Source organism: Triturus cristatus, chromosome 2_1 (genome assembly GCF_964204655.1).
Source record: "Triturus cristatus chromosome 2_1, aTriCri1.1, whole genome shotgun sequence".
Classification (NCBI taxonomy): domain Eukaryota; kingdom Metazoa; phylum Chordata; class Amphibia; order Caudata; family Salamandridae; genus Triturus; species Triturus cristatus.
In genome coordinates this window covers 102,532,161-102,554,616 of record NC_140581.1, presented here as the reverse complement: position 1 = coordinate 102,554,616, position 22,456 = coordinate 102,532,161, and the positions used below count along the sequence as shown (strand labels likewise).

General features: G+C 44.5%; 1 protein-coding gene across 2 annotated transcripts in view; it reads left to right on the top strand.

Moving 5' to 3' along the window:
* The window catches only part of CNTFR (ciliary neurotrophic factor receptor), an 874,361-nt gene that overhangs the window by 704,193 nt on the left and 147,712 nt on the right, over positions 1 to 22,456 (top strand). For both annotated transcript variants that reach the window (XM_085628365.1, XM_085628374.1), the window contains exon 8: positions 11,118 to 11,281. In XM_085628365.1, the coding sequence (XP_085484491.1) occupies positions 11,118 to 11,281 (164 nt within the window). The remainder of the gene's footprint in view (positions 1 to 11,117; positions 11,282 to 22,456) is intronic.

Sequence of the window (22,456 nt, the reverse complement as noted above, 5' to 3'; positions counted from 1 at the left end):
TGGCTTTCCTCTTGTCCATGTTTCCCATGTGATGGAACCTCCATTCAATCTACAAAGCACTTTATGCTTTTTTGCACATAGTATTGCACTTTAAGATCCCGCTTTTTATGCCCTATTTTGCATAAAATGAATTTTAACAGACATCAAGAAGGGCTGCACTATTTCCAATGCTAACATTCACTTTTATTATGTTTTTTGGTTTAAAATTATATTTCTTCTGCCTTAAAAGTGAGAAAGAAATTTGCAAGATGGTGATAATGATTACTAATTAATCCGTAGCCAGGTGGGAGGTGCACACATTTTAATATTTATATTTGTGAATGCTTGGTCACAAATTGCCTATCTGCAAAGAAGTATTCTTGTGTTTAAAACGCTCAGTCTTAAAGTTTTAAGTGTAACTGCCCTCTTTCTATGGCTATTATGGGATGGTTTAAAAACAAAAGTGTTTATCTGTGTATTATTTCCTCTGCCTATTTTCTATGTATTTAACTTTAATCTCTTGTATTTTTGGGAAATTGTGTATGTATTTAAATAATGTGCTTTTATGGTCATATGCTGACCGAATAAACAATTTTGACTTGCTGAATGTCAAGTAAAAATTGCACACAATAAAAATAATAGGACAATTTTTCGAATTTTTGAAAAGGAAAATAGTAGGCCTATCAGTACTTAAACAGTGACTAGTATCATCTGATTTTTCAAAGCAGGTTAATTCTCAGATATGAACTCTACTCTTTAAAGCACATGTATTGTTCACCAACATGTTTCGACCACCTTCAAACCTTCAGTTTTTTGCCTTAGTTAGGCTATATCGCTTTCAATCTACTTCATCATTTCTTAGTCACCTTTTCTATGTATGTTATGTAGTAAATCTTTATTGACATACAAAACCAGGTTACTCAGAATCAATTCGGTCTTAACATTGTTCTTTGCATAATCAACTTGTATTTGTTAAAGTCTCATAAGTGATGCAACTTCATTTGTTGCTGAACTTTCTTCAATTTTGCACTTAAATGTTTTACTTTGATAACAGAATTGGGCCCATACTGCACGGGTTTGAAAGATCTGCAAGCAAACATCACAGCCATGTCAATTTTAATTCAATTTTCTTTCAATGCTTATTTACTGTTTAAATAAGAAATTATCTTTGGAGGCAATGTTTTTGCTGGGAAAATACAACACTATATTTTAAAGAAGTCGAAAAAGTATTGCACTCTTAGAACCTGCTTGGCACTTACACAAATAGTTCTGAACTCTTGGATCTTAGCACTCACTGGCCCCTTCACTCATTTTTGGTTCATTGTATTCAGAAAATATATTTGGAATATATGTCGATAGCTATAGTTTGGGGTATTTGGGTAAACATACCTAGAAGGATCATTTCATCTGATGTGCGACACCGCAGACATTACGCCTCCCTTCGCTCATGGTATACCAGCATTCAAAACCCTTGACGTTATTTTCCAAGAATTTTGAATATCTTCGTGTCTTCAGTGACTGTATCGGTTCCCACACCTGCTTCCACAAAGCCCCACACTGGGCGCCAACACGCCAGTTGAAGCGAATGAATAACGTGTTAAAGCCTGTGCCCATCTTCGTCTGCCAAGAAATAAGGATACTGGTGCCCACGAACCCCCTGGCGTCCTCAATTACACGTTCAGTCACTTGTTAATTCACGAGCTGAGATTCCTTCTTTTCATGGAAACTCATTCAGTATTGTACTTCACCAGGTAGCAATGAGTCTCTCGCTCGCTTCCAAAGCTATCCCTATGTTTGCTGATTGGAGTAATTTGAACAGATTTGAAATCTTGAATGCAATTAATTCTAAATAGGACTGAACTTTGGGTGAAGCAAAAGATAAGCTGCACACTGCCAAAGTTTGAACAGGAGCAAAGCGTAAGTTTTTATGGTCTGGAAGTAGGGAACCAAAGGTAACAACATGCTGGAAGTTCCTGAGCAGTGTATCATCTAGGAGGGAGTGGGTACCAAGGAGAATATCTTGCCACTGTTTGAGGACAGCAAGGAATCGGGGGAATATTTATGGTCTGGAATCAAAGGATTTTGCAAGCCTGAGTCTCATGAAAGTGCGTAGGCATTCTGTGATGAGCAGGAATTTAAAATGAAATACTATAGTCTACATACAAGGTGTCAACTGAGGGATACATCAACCAAAGGGTAGCACTAGCAAGGGAGATTTCACAATTGTAGTTTATTTGAGTAAAACAAAATGGCTGTTGTCTAATCAACTAATGACCTTAGACCACCATCTAGCCACGCATCCACCCATCTATCCGTCCATCCATCCATCCCACCCTTAAAGGAGCATCACCAGGCTCGAGTAGAGACCACAAGATGGAGGAAAGTGAAGATAATATACAAGGAGGGGCAACTCCATCACCATCAAGACCCAACAAGCTCTTCCTTAAAGCAACAATCCTTCTTCTCGCATCCGCACGGAACGATCACTTCAGCTTCACACCCACACAGCACAACAAGCCGCCCGTGCCAGGGTCTCCAGTGGTTACTGGAGGTGCACTAAACAGCCCAAGTCAAACCATAATTCCATAACCTCTCTCTGCTCATTAATGGTGTTAAGATTTTTTGTGTTTCATGCAAAATGGAATAGCAACTGCTTGAGAGCTCCCTATTGAGTGAAAAATTGCAATTTCTTTTGGCTTCCTCATTTGCTGGTATGTGGCACCACCGATAGATGGTGCTTTCTGGAAGCATTGATGCTGTTTGTGGTCTAATTACACCCTCCTCCTCCTCCTCTGGACCCTTCCTGCAACAACCCTCATGTGGAGCTCTTTCTGTGTGGTGCCTGTTGAAGCCCCTCATCAGTACACCTTCTCTATTCACAAGCTACAACGTGATCCTTTGCTCTGCAGCTACTTTAAAACTCTACGTGTACATCCAGCCAGAGCTTTAAGTGGGCCGGTTCCTGCCGGTGCTTAGCACCGGCATTTCTAAAAATCAGTTACTGAGATGGCTCCCTATCGGGCTTTCCATTTTTGCCCTCACCCTCAGAGTGGAAAAAAAAATCTTAACTCATCAGCAGTTCCCTGCTTTTTTTTTTTCACTTCCATATTGTTCGAACCCAAGGTGCTTTACATGCGCACCAGTTACATTAAACAAGGGCACCAGTTACATTACACAAAGGCATATTCATTTATTTTTTGGTAGGCACGGAGAGATAGTGATTTGCGCAGAATCACAAGTTCTTGAGTTGAAGCTGTGACTCAACCCAGCTTCTAAAGCATTTTCAACATTAGATACAACGAAGCCTCAGTTGTATGTTGAAATGTTGTATATTTATCTTATGCAACTAACAACCATGACAAAGCCAATAGGCCTGGTTTGCTGTAGGTGTAATGTTACTTGTTGCATTATATGGCTGGATGCAATGACAGAATTATCAAAATGTCAGTCATGCAGCACACTATGCTAAGCACAGATTTTTAGTTTAAATGTGTTTAAGCCAAGCCCTTAATTACACTGACCACGCCCCTTTGAGAAACCACCTAGTTTTTTCATCCCACTTCAAGCCCTGTATCCAGACATCCCTCACCCCCTCCCGCCCTAATCCTACCTGCCTTGTTCCTGCCTTCCACCCTGAGATGCAAAGAAATCCTAAAGTACATTTAAACTGAAGATCTTTGCTAACTAACGAAGTGTACGAAATGAGAAAAATCGAAAAATGTTGTTCGTAAAGAAAGAAATCACAGCTGAATACACGAGACGTCGCACCACAGCTCTTCCGTGTCTGAATCAGACAGATTCACGCAGCGCGCGCTGCTGGCACGGTGCCAGGCCCCAGCCTCACCGCCCAGCTATCTGTCCTGCACCAGCGCCACACGGAATTGTTGCTTTTCAAACGCCAGATAACTTGTTCCTAGGAAGAAACATTTGCGAGTCCAGCTCTGTATACTAATAAAATAAAAGACCTTCCGTGAAAGTCTACACTACATCACAGCGCCCCCTGCAGCCGAGAAGAGCGGAATTTCACCCGAGAATCTACCCGCCTTAACATTTGGAAGAAAACTCGACAGTACTGTCAACCTTCTGTGATTCATCCGCGGAACGTCGTCATGCTAGTTAAGCCCCCTTTGCATCGCAGTCCGCCCTGGCTGGGTTTGCCTGACATTAATGCTACATGCATACATGATACATACATACAATACATACATAGTATACATACATACGTACACGGTCAATGTGTCAGATTTGTGTGTGGTTCATCAAGCTGACTTTGTTGTCACAGTTTGCTGGAAAGAAATCCAGGAGCGGCCCGTGCAGGTATGAGCGGTAGGGCTCAGTGGGGGGTAGTCGACAGACGTGGATGAGGGATTATTAAATATTCAACTTTCCCTCGTCGTTGTCTGTCGACTCCCCCCCCCACCCAACCCTCCGACCCACCCTTCTTACCTGTACGCGAAGCACTCCTGAAATCTCGCCGAGGCTATGCGGCTGTCAATCAAAACATGTTCCTATGAGGCAGTGCAGTTTTGCATCAGCAATTTCACCAATTAGTTGCACTCACTGCAAAGATCTAAAAGTGCTATTTTTCGGTCTCGCCTCTGACCACGCATGCACTATCACTGCAAGACATTTTGTTACCTTACAGGACCTTAAAGCCGGACCATTGCTTACCATTGGTGGCTTCATAATCACTCTCATTTGCTGGCTTGTCTTTGGTCAGTATGTGCTGCTTCACTTCCTCTTCATGTGTTTGTCCCTCCCCTGGGGCTTAACCCAAGTACGTCTTCCTTTACCACAGTGTGTGTCCTTCCATTGTTTGCATGCTTTCCAAGTAACTTTTTTCTTCTCGTTGTCTGTCATGTTGTTGCGCTTGCTCTGTTGTTATTGCCTGACCCTTTGTCGTTGCTTGCCGCATTGCTGCCTGCCCCCCCCTCTTCCGCCCGCATTGTTGAAATTGTCCTGTCCCTAATGCCCTCGTCCTGCCTTCTGATTCTTGCACGGTCCCCCTGCACAACACTCCTACATTGTGTAGCTTGCTCCCTCTCCCTCCCCTGTTGTGTTTCTTGCCCCACACACCAGAAAAACAAGCATTGTGTTTCTCTGCAATTGGTTTGAGCAGTAACTGGTAAACATGCTTCCTACTGTCGAAGGAGAGGAATACTGTCTGAACCACGTTGCAAGAGCTGGAGAGCATCGGATTGGGAATGCGGCCAGTCGGGCATTGACCGATGGGCAGGTGCCTAAGGGTCACCAGTGGGCCGGTTTTTGTCAACCGGCCCACAGAGCCTTATCATCTACCCCACCAGGCCTCTGTAAGGGGGGCAGCAACAGTCTCTGAGGGGGTTGCTAGGCCAATATTCTTCTGTCCGCTGCAGACTTTATCTTGGCCTCCCGTGGGGCCGGCGTAGCGCCCAGAAGCAATGTCTCACTCCCCTGCTGTGGGCCATTATCACCTCGGCTCCCCTGGAGCAGCAGCACCTCCGTGCTTTTCTACAGCCCACCCCTGCCAGGACATCACCCTGAGGCTACAGCTGACTGGGCTGAGGGGAGTAAGTGAATGGCCTTGCTGAGGGCCTGTCGTTGGCACCTCGGCTACCCTGTTTTTTAGGCCTTGATGGTGGCGGGGGTGGTGTATGCTTGCATAAACCTCGCTGTGAAGCACCTTTCTCAGAGCGGAAAATTTAAATAATATAATGTTAGGGTCAGAGCTGCTGAATGTGGAACTATGGCAATAGGTTCGAGTCCCAGCCTCACCTCAACATCCCGAGATTCTGGGCAAATGACTTAATTGGCCGAGTTTATACTATATAAAACTACAATAAAAAATATAACATTCTGTTTACTCATTTTTTAAGAATCTGCAAAGGCTGGAACTTAATAATGAGAGAAGGTTCTGCTTTCACCTTACGTTTACTGTTCAAACTTTAAAGTACATATTGATCAGGGGACAAAATACCCGCTTTAGCTGTTCTTCTTCTTTCTCGTACTGCCAAGGGCATAAAAATACTGGTAGTGCTGGTTAAAAAAAAACGTCCAGGTGGCAGACATCGCCATGTCAGGAAGTGTGGCCTTTGGGCCACTTTATTTCACTTCACTTGCCCCGCCAAAATGTAGTGCTTCTAGTTTTCACCAATGTTTCTGGCTCTATGACCTTTAAAATACATAATTTATCAAACATTTCTCTAAAAATGAGCCTGATAAGACTAGCCAAATGCTGTTTCGTAAACAAGTGTGATCCAGGAATGTGGGCCAGTTTTTGGGTAGTGCCCGGTCTGAATTGTGATCCCAATCTGACCCTGGAGCTGGACTCTTGAACCGAATGCACTTATTTAGCAGAATACTTGCTTGGAAATATTGGCACAGCTCAGACATCGAAGGCATGAATACAATTTCCAGTGTTGTCATCCAGGGAGCAAGATGGGCAGTTCCAAATGCGTTCCATAACATAAACACCGAAAACATTCCAGGTGGAAAAATGGCATGTCAGGAATTACCGCTCTGAGGCTTCCAAGCTACTTCGTGTGTGTTTTCATAGTCGAGGAGTTTTTTTTGCCACGATGGACACCGAGCAGTAGATCATGCATAGGCAGAGCCTATTGAATTTGCCAATACTTGTTATATGTTCAGTTAGTCGGATGTAACTTCTGTGGTGCTTGAAAGGGAATTCTACAAGTGTAGGTACTCTCTATCCCATGATACCTGACACACACACACCTACACACACATGCACAAACACACACACACACACACCACTGACTGAGCAGGGCACAGAAAATGGAAGATAGACTGGATAGACAAAGGATCAGATGGAAGAAAGACTTGAAGGAAGAGCGACTGAAATGAAGAAAGATAAAATTGACACACCAGGTTTACAGGCAGTAATCCTGTTTCTTGCAGGTTGCCATCAGATCTCAGCAGCTAGTGGCAAATTGAAGAGGACTGCACAAGGAAAATATTGCCTTGACATTTCCGGGTTACATAGAATTGCTCTGATACCTGGGCACCAATTTCCGAAGTGTTCTGACACTGTCAATAATCAGTCACACATATCAGTCAGGAAAAAGGGTATTTTTCAGTCTTCTAAGTGAATATGTTGCATGGTCTCTAAAACAATCCTCTGTAATCTGACTTCCAGGTGGTCACCCCATGAGATACTTTACTAGCAGTATAAAGGCTGTCTTTCTTGAGGCCCGTTCTATGCCTGTCCGACACATTCTGCTGTTCTTTTAGGTGGTCTAGTTTACGAAGAAGATGGAGGTGGGATTACTTGCCATAGCATCAATGAGAGCATCAAAGTATGAGGCATGCAGTTTGGGCACGTAATGGGGTAGACGTTTGCCCCCTTTTGTGACCATATTAGTTTACCTGTACATGCAATCAAAGTGTATCAATCAGGTCCACTAGATGAAACCCATTGTATAAAGAGGCAGAACAAAATGGCTGCTTCGGCTGATGATAACCGCTGAAAGACAACTGCTCGGGTGCACTAAAGCGGCTCTCATCAGCTCGCTGGCTGGAAACACTTATGAGTCTTTACACATTCATGAACGCTGGATTCCATTAGGATTGCATTAGACGTGCGTGCCATTCACAGTAATACTCCATCGGCTTATCATGATTAATGTTATCGAGATGAAAGCTGATAGGGATTGCGCTCTCTTCTTTCTTCCCTTTTGTTCGCTTTATAGTTAGGGCCGCCTGGCTTTCCATGGCCTCTCATGGCACATGGACCGTTTCCTGCTGTGTGGGGGCAATCTCTGGTTATCATCCCTGGATGCGCTCCACTAACCCATGCACGCGTTGAGGCATTCGCTCATTTCTCATGCCGAATGCGCATCAAAGCAGTCAGAATGTCAAGAACAGTTTGATTCCTTGCCTGCTTTTCAAACATAGACCCTTTGTAGCCACCAGGTCTATCTATTTTTTTTTTCCAATTTTGTTAATGCCATACTTCTGTGATGTTGTGGCCACCATTTCTTCTGGGAGGCAATCACACGGGCAACCTCCCATCACCATAAAACGGTAGGTACTTGCAACTCGTCGTAGGCAGCACAAAAAGTGATGGATAGAATGTTTGCATTAATCTCATCCACTAGCAATTACTGAGGGTCGCCTTCTATCACTTCATTTTTAGCTCAGAAGTCTGCATTAGGAACATGTTAAAAACCCACTTTTTCGAAATATGGTCGAGGAAATGCTCACCTCGGTTTAGTGGAGGGTTGTTGCATCTAGTGCTGGGAGGCCCGTGAATTGAATTGAAGCTCGCCTATGCCATAAAAAAAAACTGAGAACAATCATATGCAACTCACTCTGTTGTAACTGCTCTAGCCTCAGTGTTTCAATCAAACCACGTGTTATACACAAAAGGGGGAGACAGAGGGACAGAGACAACCAGACACTGTCCCAATATACTCTAAAGAAATGCACAGTCTGGAAGTGAGAGATAGGGACCACCTTGAGGTAGCAATAAGGGTTACCTCAATTAAGGCTCGAACGTGGATCACAAATGCTGCGCCCTGTACTGAGAGCGCCATCAGTACACACATTTGAAGTTGAATATAATCCTAGGAACTTCTTCAAGCCTTAAAATCACTCTGAAGTCTTACGTAGCCGCTACCAGAACAAACCCTGGCATCTTATCATATGTTCTGATGCAAAAATGGAATGGGTGTGACTGCACTGTCGGATCCCGGCAAGCATAAGTTCAATTATGATAGATAGGCTTAAGGAGTCTGTCTTAACCCACTTCAGCCTCGAGTAGATGGCTGTCGGCACCCCACACTCTCCTGGAATTTAGCCCATGAATGAAACCTGTCAAAGATGGGGCAGAGTGTAACTGGTGAATAAAACAAGGCCAACCCCTCTTTGACGGCCTATCAACAGTCTAAACCTTCTCCATGGGACTCATTGGACAGATATTGACCCTGTATTTTCATGAGTTTCTGTGTCAGTTGTTCTTGCCCACCATACTCACCGGTTCCTTAAACTATGCATCCCTGGTGGGTGAAAGGGGGGTGAGAGAGTTCTTTTTTCTCAGTACATACAATCTTCCGCTGCCAGGGGGATTATAAACCATCCCCAGGAATGCAGGGTCATCCTAGGTGTCCTGAAGAGATCATGCAGTATAATTGTGTGCGCTGAATTAAGGAAGCTACAGACACACACACACACACACAGATCTCTTCTCCTTGTACACCTCAGACCAGTAATGGGATAACGCACTCTATGCAGGAATCCCGGCCAAACACCACCGACGACTGCAACGCATCCAAAACACCTCCGCCCCACTGATCCTCAGCGTTCCTCGCCGCAGCCACATCACCCCACACCTGAGAGACCTGCACTGGCTCCCCGTCAACAAGAGGATCACCTTCAAGCTCCTCACCCACGCACACAAAGCACTCCACAACACCGGACCAGCCGACCTCAACAGCAGACTCAGTTTCTACACCCACACCCGCCAGCTCTGCTCCGCCAACCTCACCCTTGCCGCTGTCCCCCACATCCAATGAACGACCTCCGGCGGCAGATCCTTCTCCTTCCTCGCCGGCAAAACCTGGAACACCCTCCCTACCCACCTGCGGCAGACCCAGGACCTGCTCACCTTCAGAAGACTCCTCAAGACCTGGCTCTTCGAGCAGTAGCAGCACCCCCTCCCTCAGTGCCTTGAGACCCTCACGGGTAGGTAGTGCGCTCTACAAATACAATGATTGATTGATTGATTGATTGATTGGACATGGCCGGAGCATGTACAGAGTGTCTCCTCCACGTTAGCGGCATCTCCAGCAGGTTGTATGACAGATCACATTAGATCTCCTGCCATCATGTTCGGAGCAGTTCAGCAGGATCCATGATCCGAGAACATTCGTGGGGATAAGGGACATCCCTGTCTGGTGTCCCGTGGAATATGAAGGGGACTTGCCAGAAACCCACCACAATAAACCCTATCCACTGGTTCTTCATACGGTCATATGACTTTTTAAAAAAAACACTGGGCTGATACCCCCGAACCAATATCCAAAAGAGAAAGTCCCATTCCACAGAGTCAAACGTGTGTGGAAGTCAAGGGCAATTTTCTGGTCAGTACCATTTACCTATCTGAGAGGGGTGGATCAGATAAGGGATTGCCTTGTTTAATCTATGGGCGAAAACCTTGGTGAAGATTTTAATGTCTGAGTCCTACAGGGACATAAGGGAGTAGCTCAGGCAGCACAGGGGATTCTTCCCTGGTTTGGGGGTGCATGTAGCAATCCCCTATTGAGCGCAGGACCTACATTTCCACTCATATTGAAGCATGTTACTCAGCACCCCCAAAAGCTAATCCCATTAATCTTATAGATGTCTTTCGGGAACTTGTCTTTCCCAAATGACCTTCCAGTGGGCATATCTTCCATAGCCATCCTCCCGTGCAATATAATCTTCTAGCTCAGCTATGACACCTTTCCTGTATGACGCGGGGCCTGCCTCCGGCCCTGGGGGATCATCTGTATTACTGGCAAGTATCACCTTCTCAACCCAAACTGTATCAGATGCAGGGGGGGAGGGGGGAGATTCCTGAATTAGAGCACTGTCTTTAGATCTCACATACATTAGAGCATTTTTGCCTTTGATATAGTACAGAGGGGTTGTTGACATTGAAGAATAGCCCCACTAGATCCTTTCAGCTCATTGCAGGGGCCGCCATCTTTAGCACCCGAGGGTAAAGGTATGGTGACCAAGCACACAACAGAAAGGGAAGGCTCAGATTTCGGTGCTAGTGTGAACTAGTGGAGCATGTAGGCTGCTCTAACTGGGGTGACACAGCCCCCCCCCCCCATTGGTCTTGTGGGAAAACGAGTCCTGGTTCCGCTCTCAGCAATACAGCTTCCGGTTTAATTCCAGCCACGTGAATCTGGGAGAGCATCTGTCACTTTATGTCATGCATTAGTTTTGCAGATATGGAAATGGACAGTCTGTAACTGTGTGCATTTCAGGGCACAAGTGCATCTTTGACAACTGTTTTGGTTTGAAGTCCTCACACCTGAACACCAATAGGTTTCACATTTGATAACTGTTGCAGTAAACAAGGGTTTTTCTAAAGGTACCCTCCTGTGACACAAATTCCACATGGCTAAAATACCTGCTTCTTTTGTCTCTAGTGAAACCAGACCCTCCGGAGAATGTCGTGGCCAAACCTGTGATCAACAACCCACGAAGACTAGAGGTGACGTGGCAGAACCCCGCCTCCTGGCCTGAGCCGGACTCCTTTCCACTCAAGTTCTTCCTGAGGTATCGCCCGCTCATCCTTGACCATTGGCAACATGTGAGTGGTGTCTCTTGTATCTTCATTGGCTCACTTGATGATGTCATCCACTCACTCTTCGCACCAGACATAAACTGGGAGATTGGTCGGTGTATGAGGGAAATCTGCTTTAGATCACGTATGTCAGGCACGACTTCTTGGGCACTCAAATACTGCCTGCTTTTCAAAGATGTGTTTCTTAGTTTCTCCTAATCGCTGCTCCATTAATATTTGATTTTGTAATTTTATATCAATTATGTGCTTCTTTTGACTCAATGACTTTCTTCTTCAATCGTCATAGCCTAGTAAAAGTGAACACTTATTATTTTGGCTTTTTTAGTCTTATTGTGACCTCATTCATAACACATTTACACCTGTATTCTCTGATTAGACAAGTAAAGTGAAAGAAAGAAAAAACAATTGAATAGACTTTAATTCATTGAGGGGAGGTAGATGGTCTTAGGAGACATTAAGAGCAAAATGTGCTCAATATTAAATGGCTATGTCTACTTGGACGATTTGGACTTGTGATATGCTACATTGGAAATGTAAACAGGGGAATGGGAACTGCCTATAGTGTCAAAATTATACTTGGTGTAACCTACATTTAAAATGTAAACATGGAGATAACATGTACTAGGTACTATCAAACCTGACTCGGTTTACTCCACAGCTGACAGCTAAACAGAGAGACTGAGGATTATGGGTAGAATAGAATTGTACTCATGCTGTCTCAATCTGCAAATGTAAGCATATAAAAAGTGACGCTGCGGCGGCGCAAGGGGCTTGTAAATAAGGCCTGTAGTTTGGTCATTTGGCCTTCGATAGAGTTGGGCTTGCAATGTTCCACAAAGGAAGATTCGAGGACGAGATCTGAAGCTGTGGCTAGCGGATTATTCGACTTGCAATATATGTAGTGGGCACGTTGGATCAAGAGATTGGGAATGTGGGCAGTACAAGTGTGGCTCGTGGTATTGTATTACAGAAATGAATAACTGGTCATTGAGAATTGTGGGTTCTATAGGACGTACCCACAATTTAGCAATGGTAATTGATACTGTGGCAAGTGTGGGATTTTTGTGTCCCCAGATATTATACTGATTGTTTGTTTGTTTATGAGGAAAAATGTTTTTCTGTTCAACACTTTGTCAGAAAAAGGTGACATTTCTTTACTGGAGCTCAACTCATCTGTAAGTCCATGTAAGAGCAGTTCCCATTCGCCAGGGTATTTGTTATGAAATGTGATTTGACTGGGTCAGTGGTTTCATCTGACCACAAAGCTTTTGTTTGGCACTTACTCTGTAGTATTTCCTGGCAGTACAGTTGCTCAAGGTAACTCAGGGCTTGTTGGTTAGAAATCCATCTCCCTCGCTTAGACTTTTGGTGTTGGAAATGCTGCTTAGGACCACGGCAGATGTGTCGATATAGGAGGAAGTGGTGCTGGTGCCGGTAACTTAACTCTGAAGCTCGTAAAGAACAGAATCTAAGTGAGACAGGACATTGGGTTTGGATTCACCATAATGGCAGGGTTTAGGAATGTGATAATGTGCATCCTTTAACCCTCTTGATCCCCCAGTCCAGGATCACATTCTCCACATCTTCATTGTGCTAGTGAGGTGTTAGAGGAAGAGCATAGAGGGAAAACTACACACATGACCCTTCGGTCCAGGGTGAGCTACAGCTGTGCCACGGATACCGAAGGGTATGATGAGAGTTGGAGCTGCTACCCCTGGCTAAGTGTAATTGATGTCCATGGATATAGCACACTTGTCCCATTGAAATAAGAAGATAGGTCTTTGGTCTTAAAACGCTCTCTGCTGTGTCTTACATCCGTCATGTCTACTTCTTCATATGGCCTGGTGTAAACCAAGCCATCGAGAGTCAAATATAAGGGTGACCTAGGCAACCCTAGCCATTTGTGCCCAAGGATTGAAGACTGACACGTTACGTCGCATGCCCGACACCCCCAATTCTAATTTTAGACTTCATTTACTAGGGTTTTCACTCTCTTACGAGAGTCTTAATGCCGCGATTTAGGAAGGGTTTTATCATGGCTTTAACCAGACTTAAGACTTACTTAAATCAGGCAAAGGAGTTAGTAAACCAGAAAGAGGTAGATATTTTTAGAAGCTCGAAATATATATTTTTCAAGAATAAAAATGTAATTCTCATTCTTCTCAGTAAACACTATTACACCTTAATTGTCAAACATCTGTATTGTGATTCAATATATAGTTAGGGCATGTGAAGACACATACGTTGAATCTTATTACTCCCTTTTCAAACCTTCACCCGTAGTCGTGCAGCTCCGCCTTGTAGCCGGTGCTACTGACGCGGCTGATTTGAACATTCCATAGGGTAGTTTCATGTGTACCCCGTACACACATCTCTGTGGCTCCCATGCGACCACTAGAGAGCTGAGACTACTGTTACCTTTTTTGAGGTTCAGAGTATAGGCCGTTTTAAGGACTGAAGTTGACCTGCAATCCCATTACTTGGAGTTCCTAGTGTGCCCATAATACATGATCTGAAGAAGACAGTTAAGTGCCCTATCTAACATGATTAAGATAGTCAACTTGCCCACTATCTCAGTGACTCAAGGGCCTCTTTCCCTGTCCTAGAGGGACCTGGTAGCTCTTTAAGTGCTGCATTTGCAGAAGCCAGATCTTCAAGGCATTTAGAAACATTGAAAAGTAGCAATTGGATCACCTCGCTTTCACCTCACCTTTATCGTCGCCATTTGCCCTCTTGCTTTGCTCTCCAACTTACATAGAAGTTGGGAAGAAAGTTTTTAGGACAAAAAGAAAAAAAATGGAAGTCAAGTTAGTATTAACATATTACATTGCATTGCTTGCATTGGACGCACCCATTCCCAAATATCTTTTGCTTGCAAGATGGCTGCCGTGGCTTGACTCTTATTTTTAAAATGTCGCTCTCTGCGGTAGAATGGACTACACGGCGGCCATTGTAAAAGGGTTGCCTGACTTTAATCTATATGGATGGTCTTCATAATTGCTTGTGACGTTCCTGCTGTGTCTTGCTCCAGAGGTGACGCGCATTAAATTCCACTTTGTTCCTTCCATCTGAAGACCTACCCATGAGTAACCGTTGCAATTATCTCTCCCCGTCGCATTAGACTGTAATGTGATTACTGTAATTCATGCCGCTCTCGAATAAACGTCATCTATATATAGCCATTTGGTGTAGATCTGCCTACATGTCATCATGTTCAGACCCCTGCGGCAGCTCTGTAGTACTTTCTGTTTTACCGCTCTAATAATACGCATGACAATGCGTATGTTAAGGCAATGGGGCAAGCGGACAATGCAATATATAACAAAAATAAACAACTACAAAGATTGGAGAAAATATTGTTAAAGAATTTTGCACCAATATTTGATAATAGAAATTACAGTGATAGTTGAATGGGAGTTTGTAATGAGTAACGTGTTATTGTGATATGGGAGTACAGATTGCAATTATAGTTGTAGGAATATGGCAGATTGAGAGAGGATTTTTAGGGATCACAGAGTGGGGAACCCCTCTCCGCCACAGCTCGGCGATGACACATTTTCCTGGAGATTTGTATACATACTACGGATTCCCTGGTCAGGCAACCACCACGGTTGTCTCTTACATTTTCCCTGTCCTGATCAGGACCCGCACGCAGAGGTTTAAAATGACCCTCGTCGCCTAAAGTCGGGCTCAAAATGTCCACGCCTCCCATTCCATGGCCTGGAATACACGATACTGGTCATCCCCGAGATTAGATGATGCATTCAAAAACAGTAGCATCATTCTGAGAAGCGGACTTTGAATAACATAATATAATTTCTTTGTAGATAAAAAGTGGCTCTTCTGTGCTTATGGTGCCTGGAAGGACTGATGGTTGTTTGGTTGATTGGAAATGTCAGAATGGATACCAATTGAAGCTTTAAAAGACATTTTCTTTAAAAATAACTCTGGTAATGTTAAATTGAAACTTCCAAGATCTATTAAGAGGAAGGTCTAAGAGTATGTGAAATATTCAATTTATTTTTGAATTTTGTTTATGCCAACATTCTAAATTAATACATCTATATGGACATTAATAGATCACCAGACAGATAATCCTTTTTAGAGCAGCCATTAGATGTTTATTTAGACCACATATTTTTGTCATGTTTTTAATTGTCTATAATCTATTGGAAAATATGATGGTAATGAGATAGATTCGGTTGCTCAGAGGCTACTCACTGTTCTCTCATTCTCTGGAGGGTCGATGCTCTTTTGGACCACTCTCTGCTGCTTGTGGGGTGGAGCTGGGCTCCCGTAGAGTTAATTAATTCAACCACGAATGGAAAAAACAGTGTAACACGTGTGATGATAATAGATCATACAGCAGGGGCCAGAGACAGTCGAAGATATTTGTGGACTAAGAAAATATAGAAACTGGGAAAGGTGACCAGCACATAAAGGCAGAGCAGGCGGGGAGGTATTAGACTGTGGCCCCATCATTTCGAAAAGTGGAATCTGGGCAGTACCGTGCTGAAATATATCATTATTTGCCATGGACAGATGTATTAATTTATTCCATGCCATGGAACATATGTCCTTAACCCTGAAAACTATCGACCCATCTCCCAGCTCCCATATCTATCTAAGGTTCTCGAAAAACTGGTAAATAAACAACTAGCCAATAACCTGGAGACCAACGAACTGTTAGATTGTTCTCAAACCGGCTTCAGAGTGGCCAACAGCACAGAGGTCACTCTCTTGGCAGTCCTCGACAATATAAGATCGTCAACGGATCAAGGCAAGTCTGTTGCCTTGATCCTACTGGACCTGTCGGCGGCGTTCGACACGGTCTCACATGACCTCCTGCTGGAAATTCTTTATGAAAAGGGCATCCATGCCAAAGCCCTCCAATGGTTCAACTCCTTCCTGAAGAACAGAACCCAGGTGGTGCAACTGGGTCAGTTCTTCTCGGGGAAAAAAAACATCAGCTGTGGTGTCCCCCAGGGTGCCTCCCTGAGCCTGACACTTTTCAATGCCTATGTTTCATCTCTGGCACTGATAAGCAGGAAATGGGGACTTAGTATCTGCTCGTATGCAGACGACACACAGCTGATGATTACCATGGAGGATAATCATGAGGCTACCAAGGCCAAGCTAAACAATTGCCTTTCGGAAATGGCAATATGGATGACCAAACACTGCCTTAGGCTTAACGCAGGGAAATCAGAAATACTGCTTTTTGGTGGAGCACACCTAATTTGGGATCCAACCTGGTGGCCACAATCCTTGGGCGAGGCCCCAGCACCTAAACAGCACGCAAAAAACTTAGGTATAACCGTTGACCACACTTTGTCCATGCAGGACCACGTGCGGGCTCTGTGTGGAAGAGGCTTCGCTATCCTAAAACTCCTAAAAAGGCTTTTCCCTTGGATCCCCCTTGAGTGTAGGAGGACTGTCACTCAGGCATTACTCACTAGTAAATTGGACTATGGCAATGCCTTGTTTGTTGGCATGGCAGAATACCTTTTCTCACGCCTACAGGTGTTGCAAAATGCAGCTGCTAGGCTTGTCTGTAATAAAGGTAGACTCAGCTCTGCGTCTGTATGCTTGAAAGAACTCCACTGGCTTCCCATGCGCCAAAGAGCAAGATTCAAACTGTTGAGCCATGCATACAAAGCACTGCATAATGTCGGACCTAAAATCCTCCAGAACAAAATTGATTTCTACATTCCTACAAGAAGTTTGAGGTCTAGACACCAAGCATTAGCTAGACCCAAGCGTATAAAGAAAGTCAGAGCCGGCGGCCGGTCATTCTCACATTTAGCAGCCAAAGACTGGAATGAACTCCCTCTCTACCTACGTCTCTCCGAAGATTATGCTTCATTCAGGAAACAGCTAAAAACGCACCTCTTCCCAGGGTCTTAGGCACAAGTAGTTGACGACCCCCAACACAACTTTCCGCATGCCCCCGCTAAACAGCGCCGTGATATCCAGTAGGATGAATGTTGCGCTTTACAAATACAAATACAAATTATTTAGAGCATGAATCCGGATACACTCCCGGCAACATGTTTTCTGCTAAGTTCAAGAAGGCATATATTTGAAAACACTTAGAGAAATGTTTATATGAACCATACTTATTATACCTTGTATTCTGAGACATCACTATTTATTTATGTGAGAAAGTTTATCTACAATTAGGGAATTGAAGGTAAATGCTGTGGGCACATATTTTGATTTAGACATGACTCTTGCCTGGACAAGGCAATGGCAAAGACACCCAAAGTCATTCAAGATGGCCTCCAGCTGCTCTCTCTTGGCCACACAACAAACGGACCAGGAAATGAACTCAGCCAGAAGGTCTGGGAGGGTGGGTGGGAAGTGCAAGAGGTAAGGAGTTGCATTGCAAAAACTAGCAGAGGTTTCTATTGGACAGATGTTTGTGAGTGGATAGATCTAAAGGGATAGTAAGAAGGAGATTTAGGAGAGCATTGAAGAGAATGGCATGGATTGTAGACCAGGGTAAAGGGTGATATAGAATGTTGCCACCCTCCAAGGAGAGGCTGTGAGTCTGGCTAGCATCTATGAGGATGTGGCACACGTCTCTGAGGGTGTCTCAATGTCCACCGCAGTGGACAGACGACTAAAGCCCAGGGATTGGACGGTGTATGGAAGAATAAACATTAGCAAAGGCAGGATGTGGAAAATCCTTAATCTTAAAGGCTTACATTTTTTTAATATGGAAATTGTATTAATCAGTGCCAAATGAAATACTGGAGTTACCATTCTATTGTTAAGAACAGAATGACGTCAAGGCATGCTTTGTCTCACTTGAACTAATTAATGTACACCATTGGAAAGACCTATAGATCCCTTGCGTTTAGGCAGCTTTTTTCCACTTATTGAGAGTAAAGTGAATCAATGCTACTGCGGAACTATAGCATTATTTCTTGCTGTAACAAATGTGCCAGCCCTGCAGCTCAACTGCCTCGAAGGTGCATTGATTATATTATAATGTGTGTTAATGCAACAAGTCAAGGAGTTATTCAGTGCTTGGAGTAGCCAATCTCCTTGTCCGTTAGTTGCAAGAACCACGCCCCTGGCTCTTTCAGTGCATGCTTCGCTGGGCCTACCCACAATGCATCAGCATGGGGCAGGTGCAAGGCTGCAAGAGGAAGAATGCCTGTAGAGCTGGCTGTCTCAGCACATCACTGAAGAACCGCTCAAATAGACGGCCTGTACCTTTAAGAGGAAGACACCATCATGGAAGCAGTGACCCTCCCCAAACCCTTGTTCTTCTGGCTCGACGAGGCAATGATATGGGAGGACTTGATGTACATCCGGTGCTGGTCTGACCTACAGGTGCTGACCTAGGATATGTGGCAACCCTATACACTGAGGCGTAGGAATCTAGCTACAGGGGCACCGCAGCGTTGTGTAACCGGGGTGCTGCTCCTAGGGCATCCACTCTAACACGCTCAAGGCTAGGACATGTGCCTGGGTGTTACCTCACTGGGGCACTCATGTGTTGGGTCTGTGGACAGTGACTGCTGTGCATTTTGTTTCAGAGTGATTATGGATGGGCTCCTTGGAGGCGGCTGCTCTTGAGTGTCTTTCTGATTCGAAACCCTACTCTTGTTTGAGAACTAGACATTCGATCTCGTGTGCATTAGAGCTCAACCAGCAGTCTTCATTGTATCAATCGAATGATCTTTGATTTGGAGAGTTCGATACGCTGTAGCCCCGGTGCAAAACAAGGAAGTAAGATGTAGAGAGCATAACTTTCAACATTGCAGGAGTGCCGTTGTAGGAGGAGGTGGGGCCTACCTTGAAACTTGGCATAACGGTTTGAGTTCCGGCCCGACTCGACATCCTGTGATCTTGGGCAATTCACTTGATCTTTATGTGTCTAAAAAAAGTTGTGTAGTGTATTCTGCTTCTGGTTAATGTAAAGAGCTCTAATGCCCCTCAACCATGTCTCCACCTCTGATAAAGAAATATATATATATGTACCTGCTTATAATGACTCCACCTTTTTGTAGTTGTTGGGCATGTTTCTCCTTTCTTCTTCCACTTTCACCTGCACCATGTCTCTCTTTCATAAAATGCGTTTTCTGCCCCACAAAGTTCCTACCCCGGAGGAGATTGATTCAGCGAGCAATGGTACCTTGTGACCCATACTCAGATGAGTTGCTTCCATCCAACCCTACAAGTGTGCAAGTTTGTCCATTTCTGTGCAATTCATGGAGGCGTGCACGTCTTGTTGCTCCCTTCAACAAATGCCAGACACATGCGATGCCACCTGCATGCGTGGAAAGATGGTCTGTAAGCTTCCGTGTGCAGCTGACCGTCATGGCTGCTAATTTTTCCCATATTTTTTAGACCCCGATACCTGCACACCTTTAGGCCTCTGGAAGTAAAGGATACAATCACACTGGCCAACATCCTGCTTCAGTGTCTGTGATTTGTCATCACCTGTAGAGAGATAGTAGCTTGAACTATACCAAAGGTCAGCCAGTGGATGGCCCTAGAAACCCCCAGAACAGCTTGGTTCTGCTCTAGAACTGCATCCACCCACTGCTCATTCCTGGACCTTTAAAATATTGCTTAAAGCTGAGACCATGACATACAGCTGGACTCCATCTTTATATATAGGCTCATGTGCACACAAGTGGATGTTGCAGACCATACATCATGGGACGCTTGGCGTTCTACTGGAAGTTCTGAAGAATGCTTCTTGGCATCAGCTGTAGGGTAGCCGCATTCTTTCACACCGCCTGGTGGGACAGTGTCTGGCTCGGCTTTTTCCTTTAATGTGCGGTGGGTCAGTGTAAGTGAGAAGTGTATGAACTACCCGCTTGTTAACACAGCACATTCTTTGTAAAATTCTATAACTTACATTTATTTAGTTACATATTTATTTTAGGAGTTTTGTGGACGCTCCATGTTGCTTTTTGGTTGCTGCAGAGCTGGATACACATATGAGTACGCGTCTACAGATTCACATTGAAATATCAACCAAACACGAAGGGTATGATGCCAAACATTGGTTAACAGAGTAACAACTAAGATAGATTGTGTGTGTTCCTGGTTAACATTAAAGGGGACAAACTATTACAGCCCTTGTTCTGCAGACCATTGTGCGCCCATATGAAGCCTCACCTGGGTGTACGATGAGATACTTGACCTGTTTTGGTTAATCAATTTATATTTATATTCCTATTTATAGTTCTAACACAACCAAACTGTGCTTCACAGCACTCAAGAGAAAAAGAGGAGTGCCATGTACAGCAGGGGGGACCCAGGCCAATCAATTTCACATTTAAGTGTGTTTGATATCTTCTGTCATCAGTTTCCCAGTACAGAGGCGGGGGGCTTAAAGAGGCAGAGCCTTGAGAGTGAAGGGGCTTCTCCCGTAAGGGAAGCAACAAGGGTACTGGGAATCAAGTCTTTGATATCTGGTCAGGTGGGTGGGCTCCTCAGTCAAAGTTAGGAATAGGGGTGTGCTGAACTTGCGGCGTTTCACTCCACGGATTTCTGCGGCATTACCTAAAAACTTAGTAAGATTCCGTGGAGTTACCTAAAATCCCTGCAAGATTCCGCTGAGTTCCGCGAACAGGCGGAATTCAGCATGTCACACAGCTCGTGCCAGGAGCTTGTTCCACGCTGTAAAATCAGCAATGAATGGCACCATCCGGCACACCAGAGGTCGTTGCTTCTTTCTGCCATTCGAGTAGACTTTCTACTCGAGCAGAAGCTTTCTCAATGTGAACGGTAGAGACCTGCTGTGACTGCTCACATTGAAAAATGTCACTGGGAGGTGTTCTAGCGCTCTAAAATCGAGCTAGGGGATGCACATTTTCATTCACGCTCAGCAACTTCATGTTGGTGACCGTGCGTTAGACAAAACTCCACCACGCTGCAATTTGCATAGTTTTGTCGATACTCCGTGCTCCAAGCTGATCGCCGAGTGAGCAGAACTCAGCGAGCTCCGCCAGCGGAGTGACATTTTTCGCCTACACCTAGTTGTGAAGGGCAATGGAGAGAATGAGTTAGGTTTCAAAGGTTCAGAGGAAGGTAGTGAGGATGGGTTATTTTATGTTATGGTACGTTGTGGCCTAAATATAGTTATTGCTCCATAGGGAGTAGATTTTCTATGAATAACTGTTATTGCGCGATATTTTCGTAAACAATATTTAGGACATGATATTGTTATCAGACAACATATAGGTCACAATATTCCGGTACGATATCAGAGGACCGATCCTCACAGCTGGCAACCTGTAGCAGCCAGATGCGGGTTGCAATTTGGAGACTGGCCCAACTTCAAGTGTGAGCCTACATGTAGCTCTATGAATGACGCCCTAGTTCTGGTACACTTTACTGTCACTTCCTAAATGACTATGACCCATGGGGCTTTGGTGGAACTTGTCTCTGCGAATCACACGCCGTGTGAGTTACGCCCACTGTTGCCAAGGTGCTTTGTATCCCGGGTATCACTGGGGTCCTGCCACCACCTTATAATGGAAGGAATGAGAACTCGAACAGGTGATGACGGCTAAAAGGCAGGATGTGGAATTAATATGCACTCATGCAGTATTCATGCACGGCTCCACTATCGACTGAAAATGCATTACCCACATCGCCGCCATGGATGTTCTTGTTTTTTTTATTGTGTGACATATTCAAGTCTTATTTAGTGCAGACAGCAGAGAAGGCAAACAAAACTCAATTAGTCAAGCGGAGTATTAGGGCTATTAATAGGATAACCGCATGGCTCTGGGCCACTGGATTCAGGCTGATCCAGCACTCGTTTTACCTACTTTCTTCGGAGGATGAGGCTGTAATCAGGGTGCAGTGTAGTCAAGAATTGATGTAAGAGTGCTTTCTGGTGGATCGAACAACAAACTCAGGAGTTGGATGCAGTCACGTGACCTCTGTCCTCCAGCTTGGGCAACTGCAGGGTTAATGATTGTAAGTTATTGTAGATTCTATATCAGGAATTAGAGTGTTTTACCATACCCCTCAGCAGGGTTCTGCCACGGAATCTGTGTGGCTCTTATGAGGCTGCCAGTAGGCTTTGTGATGGGAATCTGAGGATGTCTTCCATGGAGAACTCCTGGGTTCCATGCGGCATGATGATCTGCGTGGATCTAGCCACAAATTGAAGAGGGTTCTGGCTAGCTTCTTTTGTTTCCT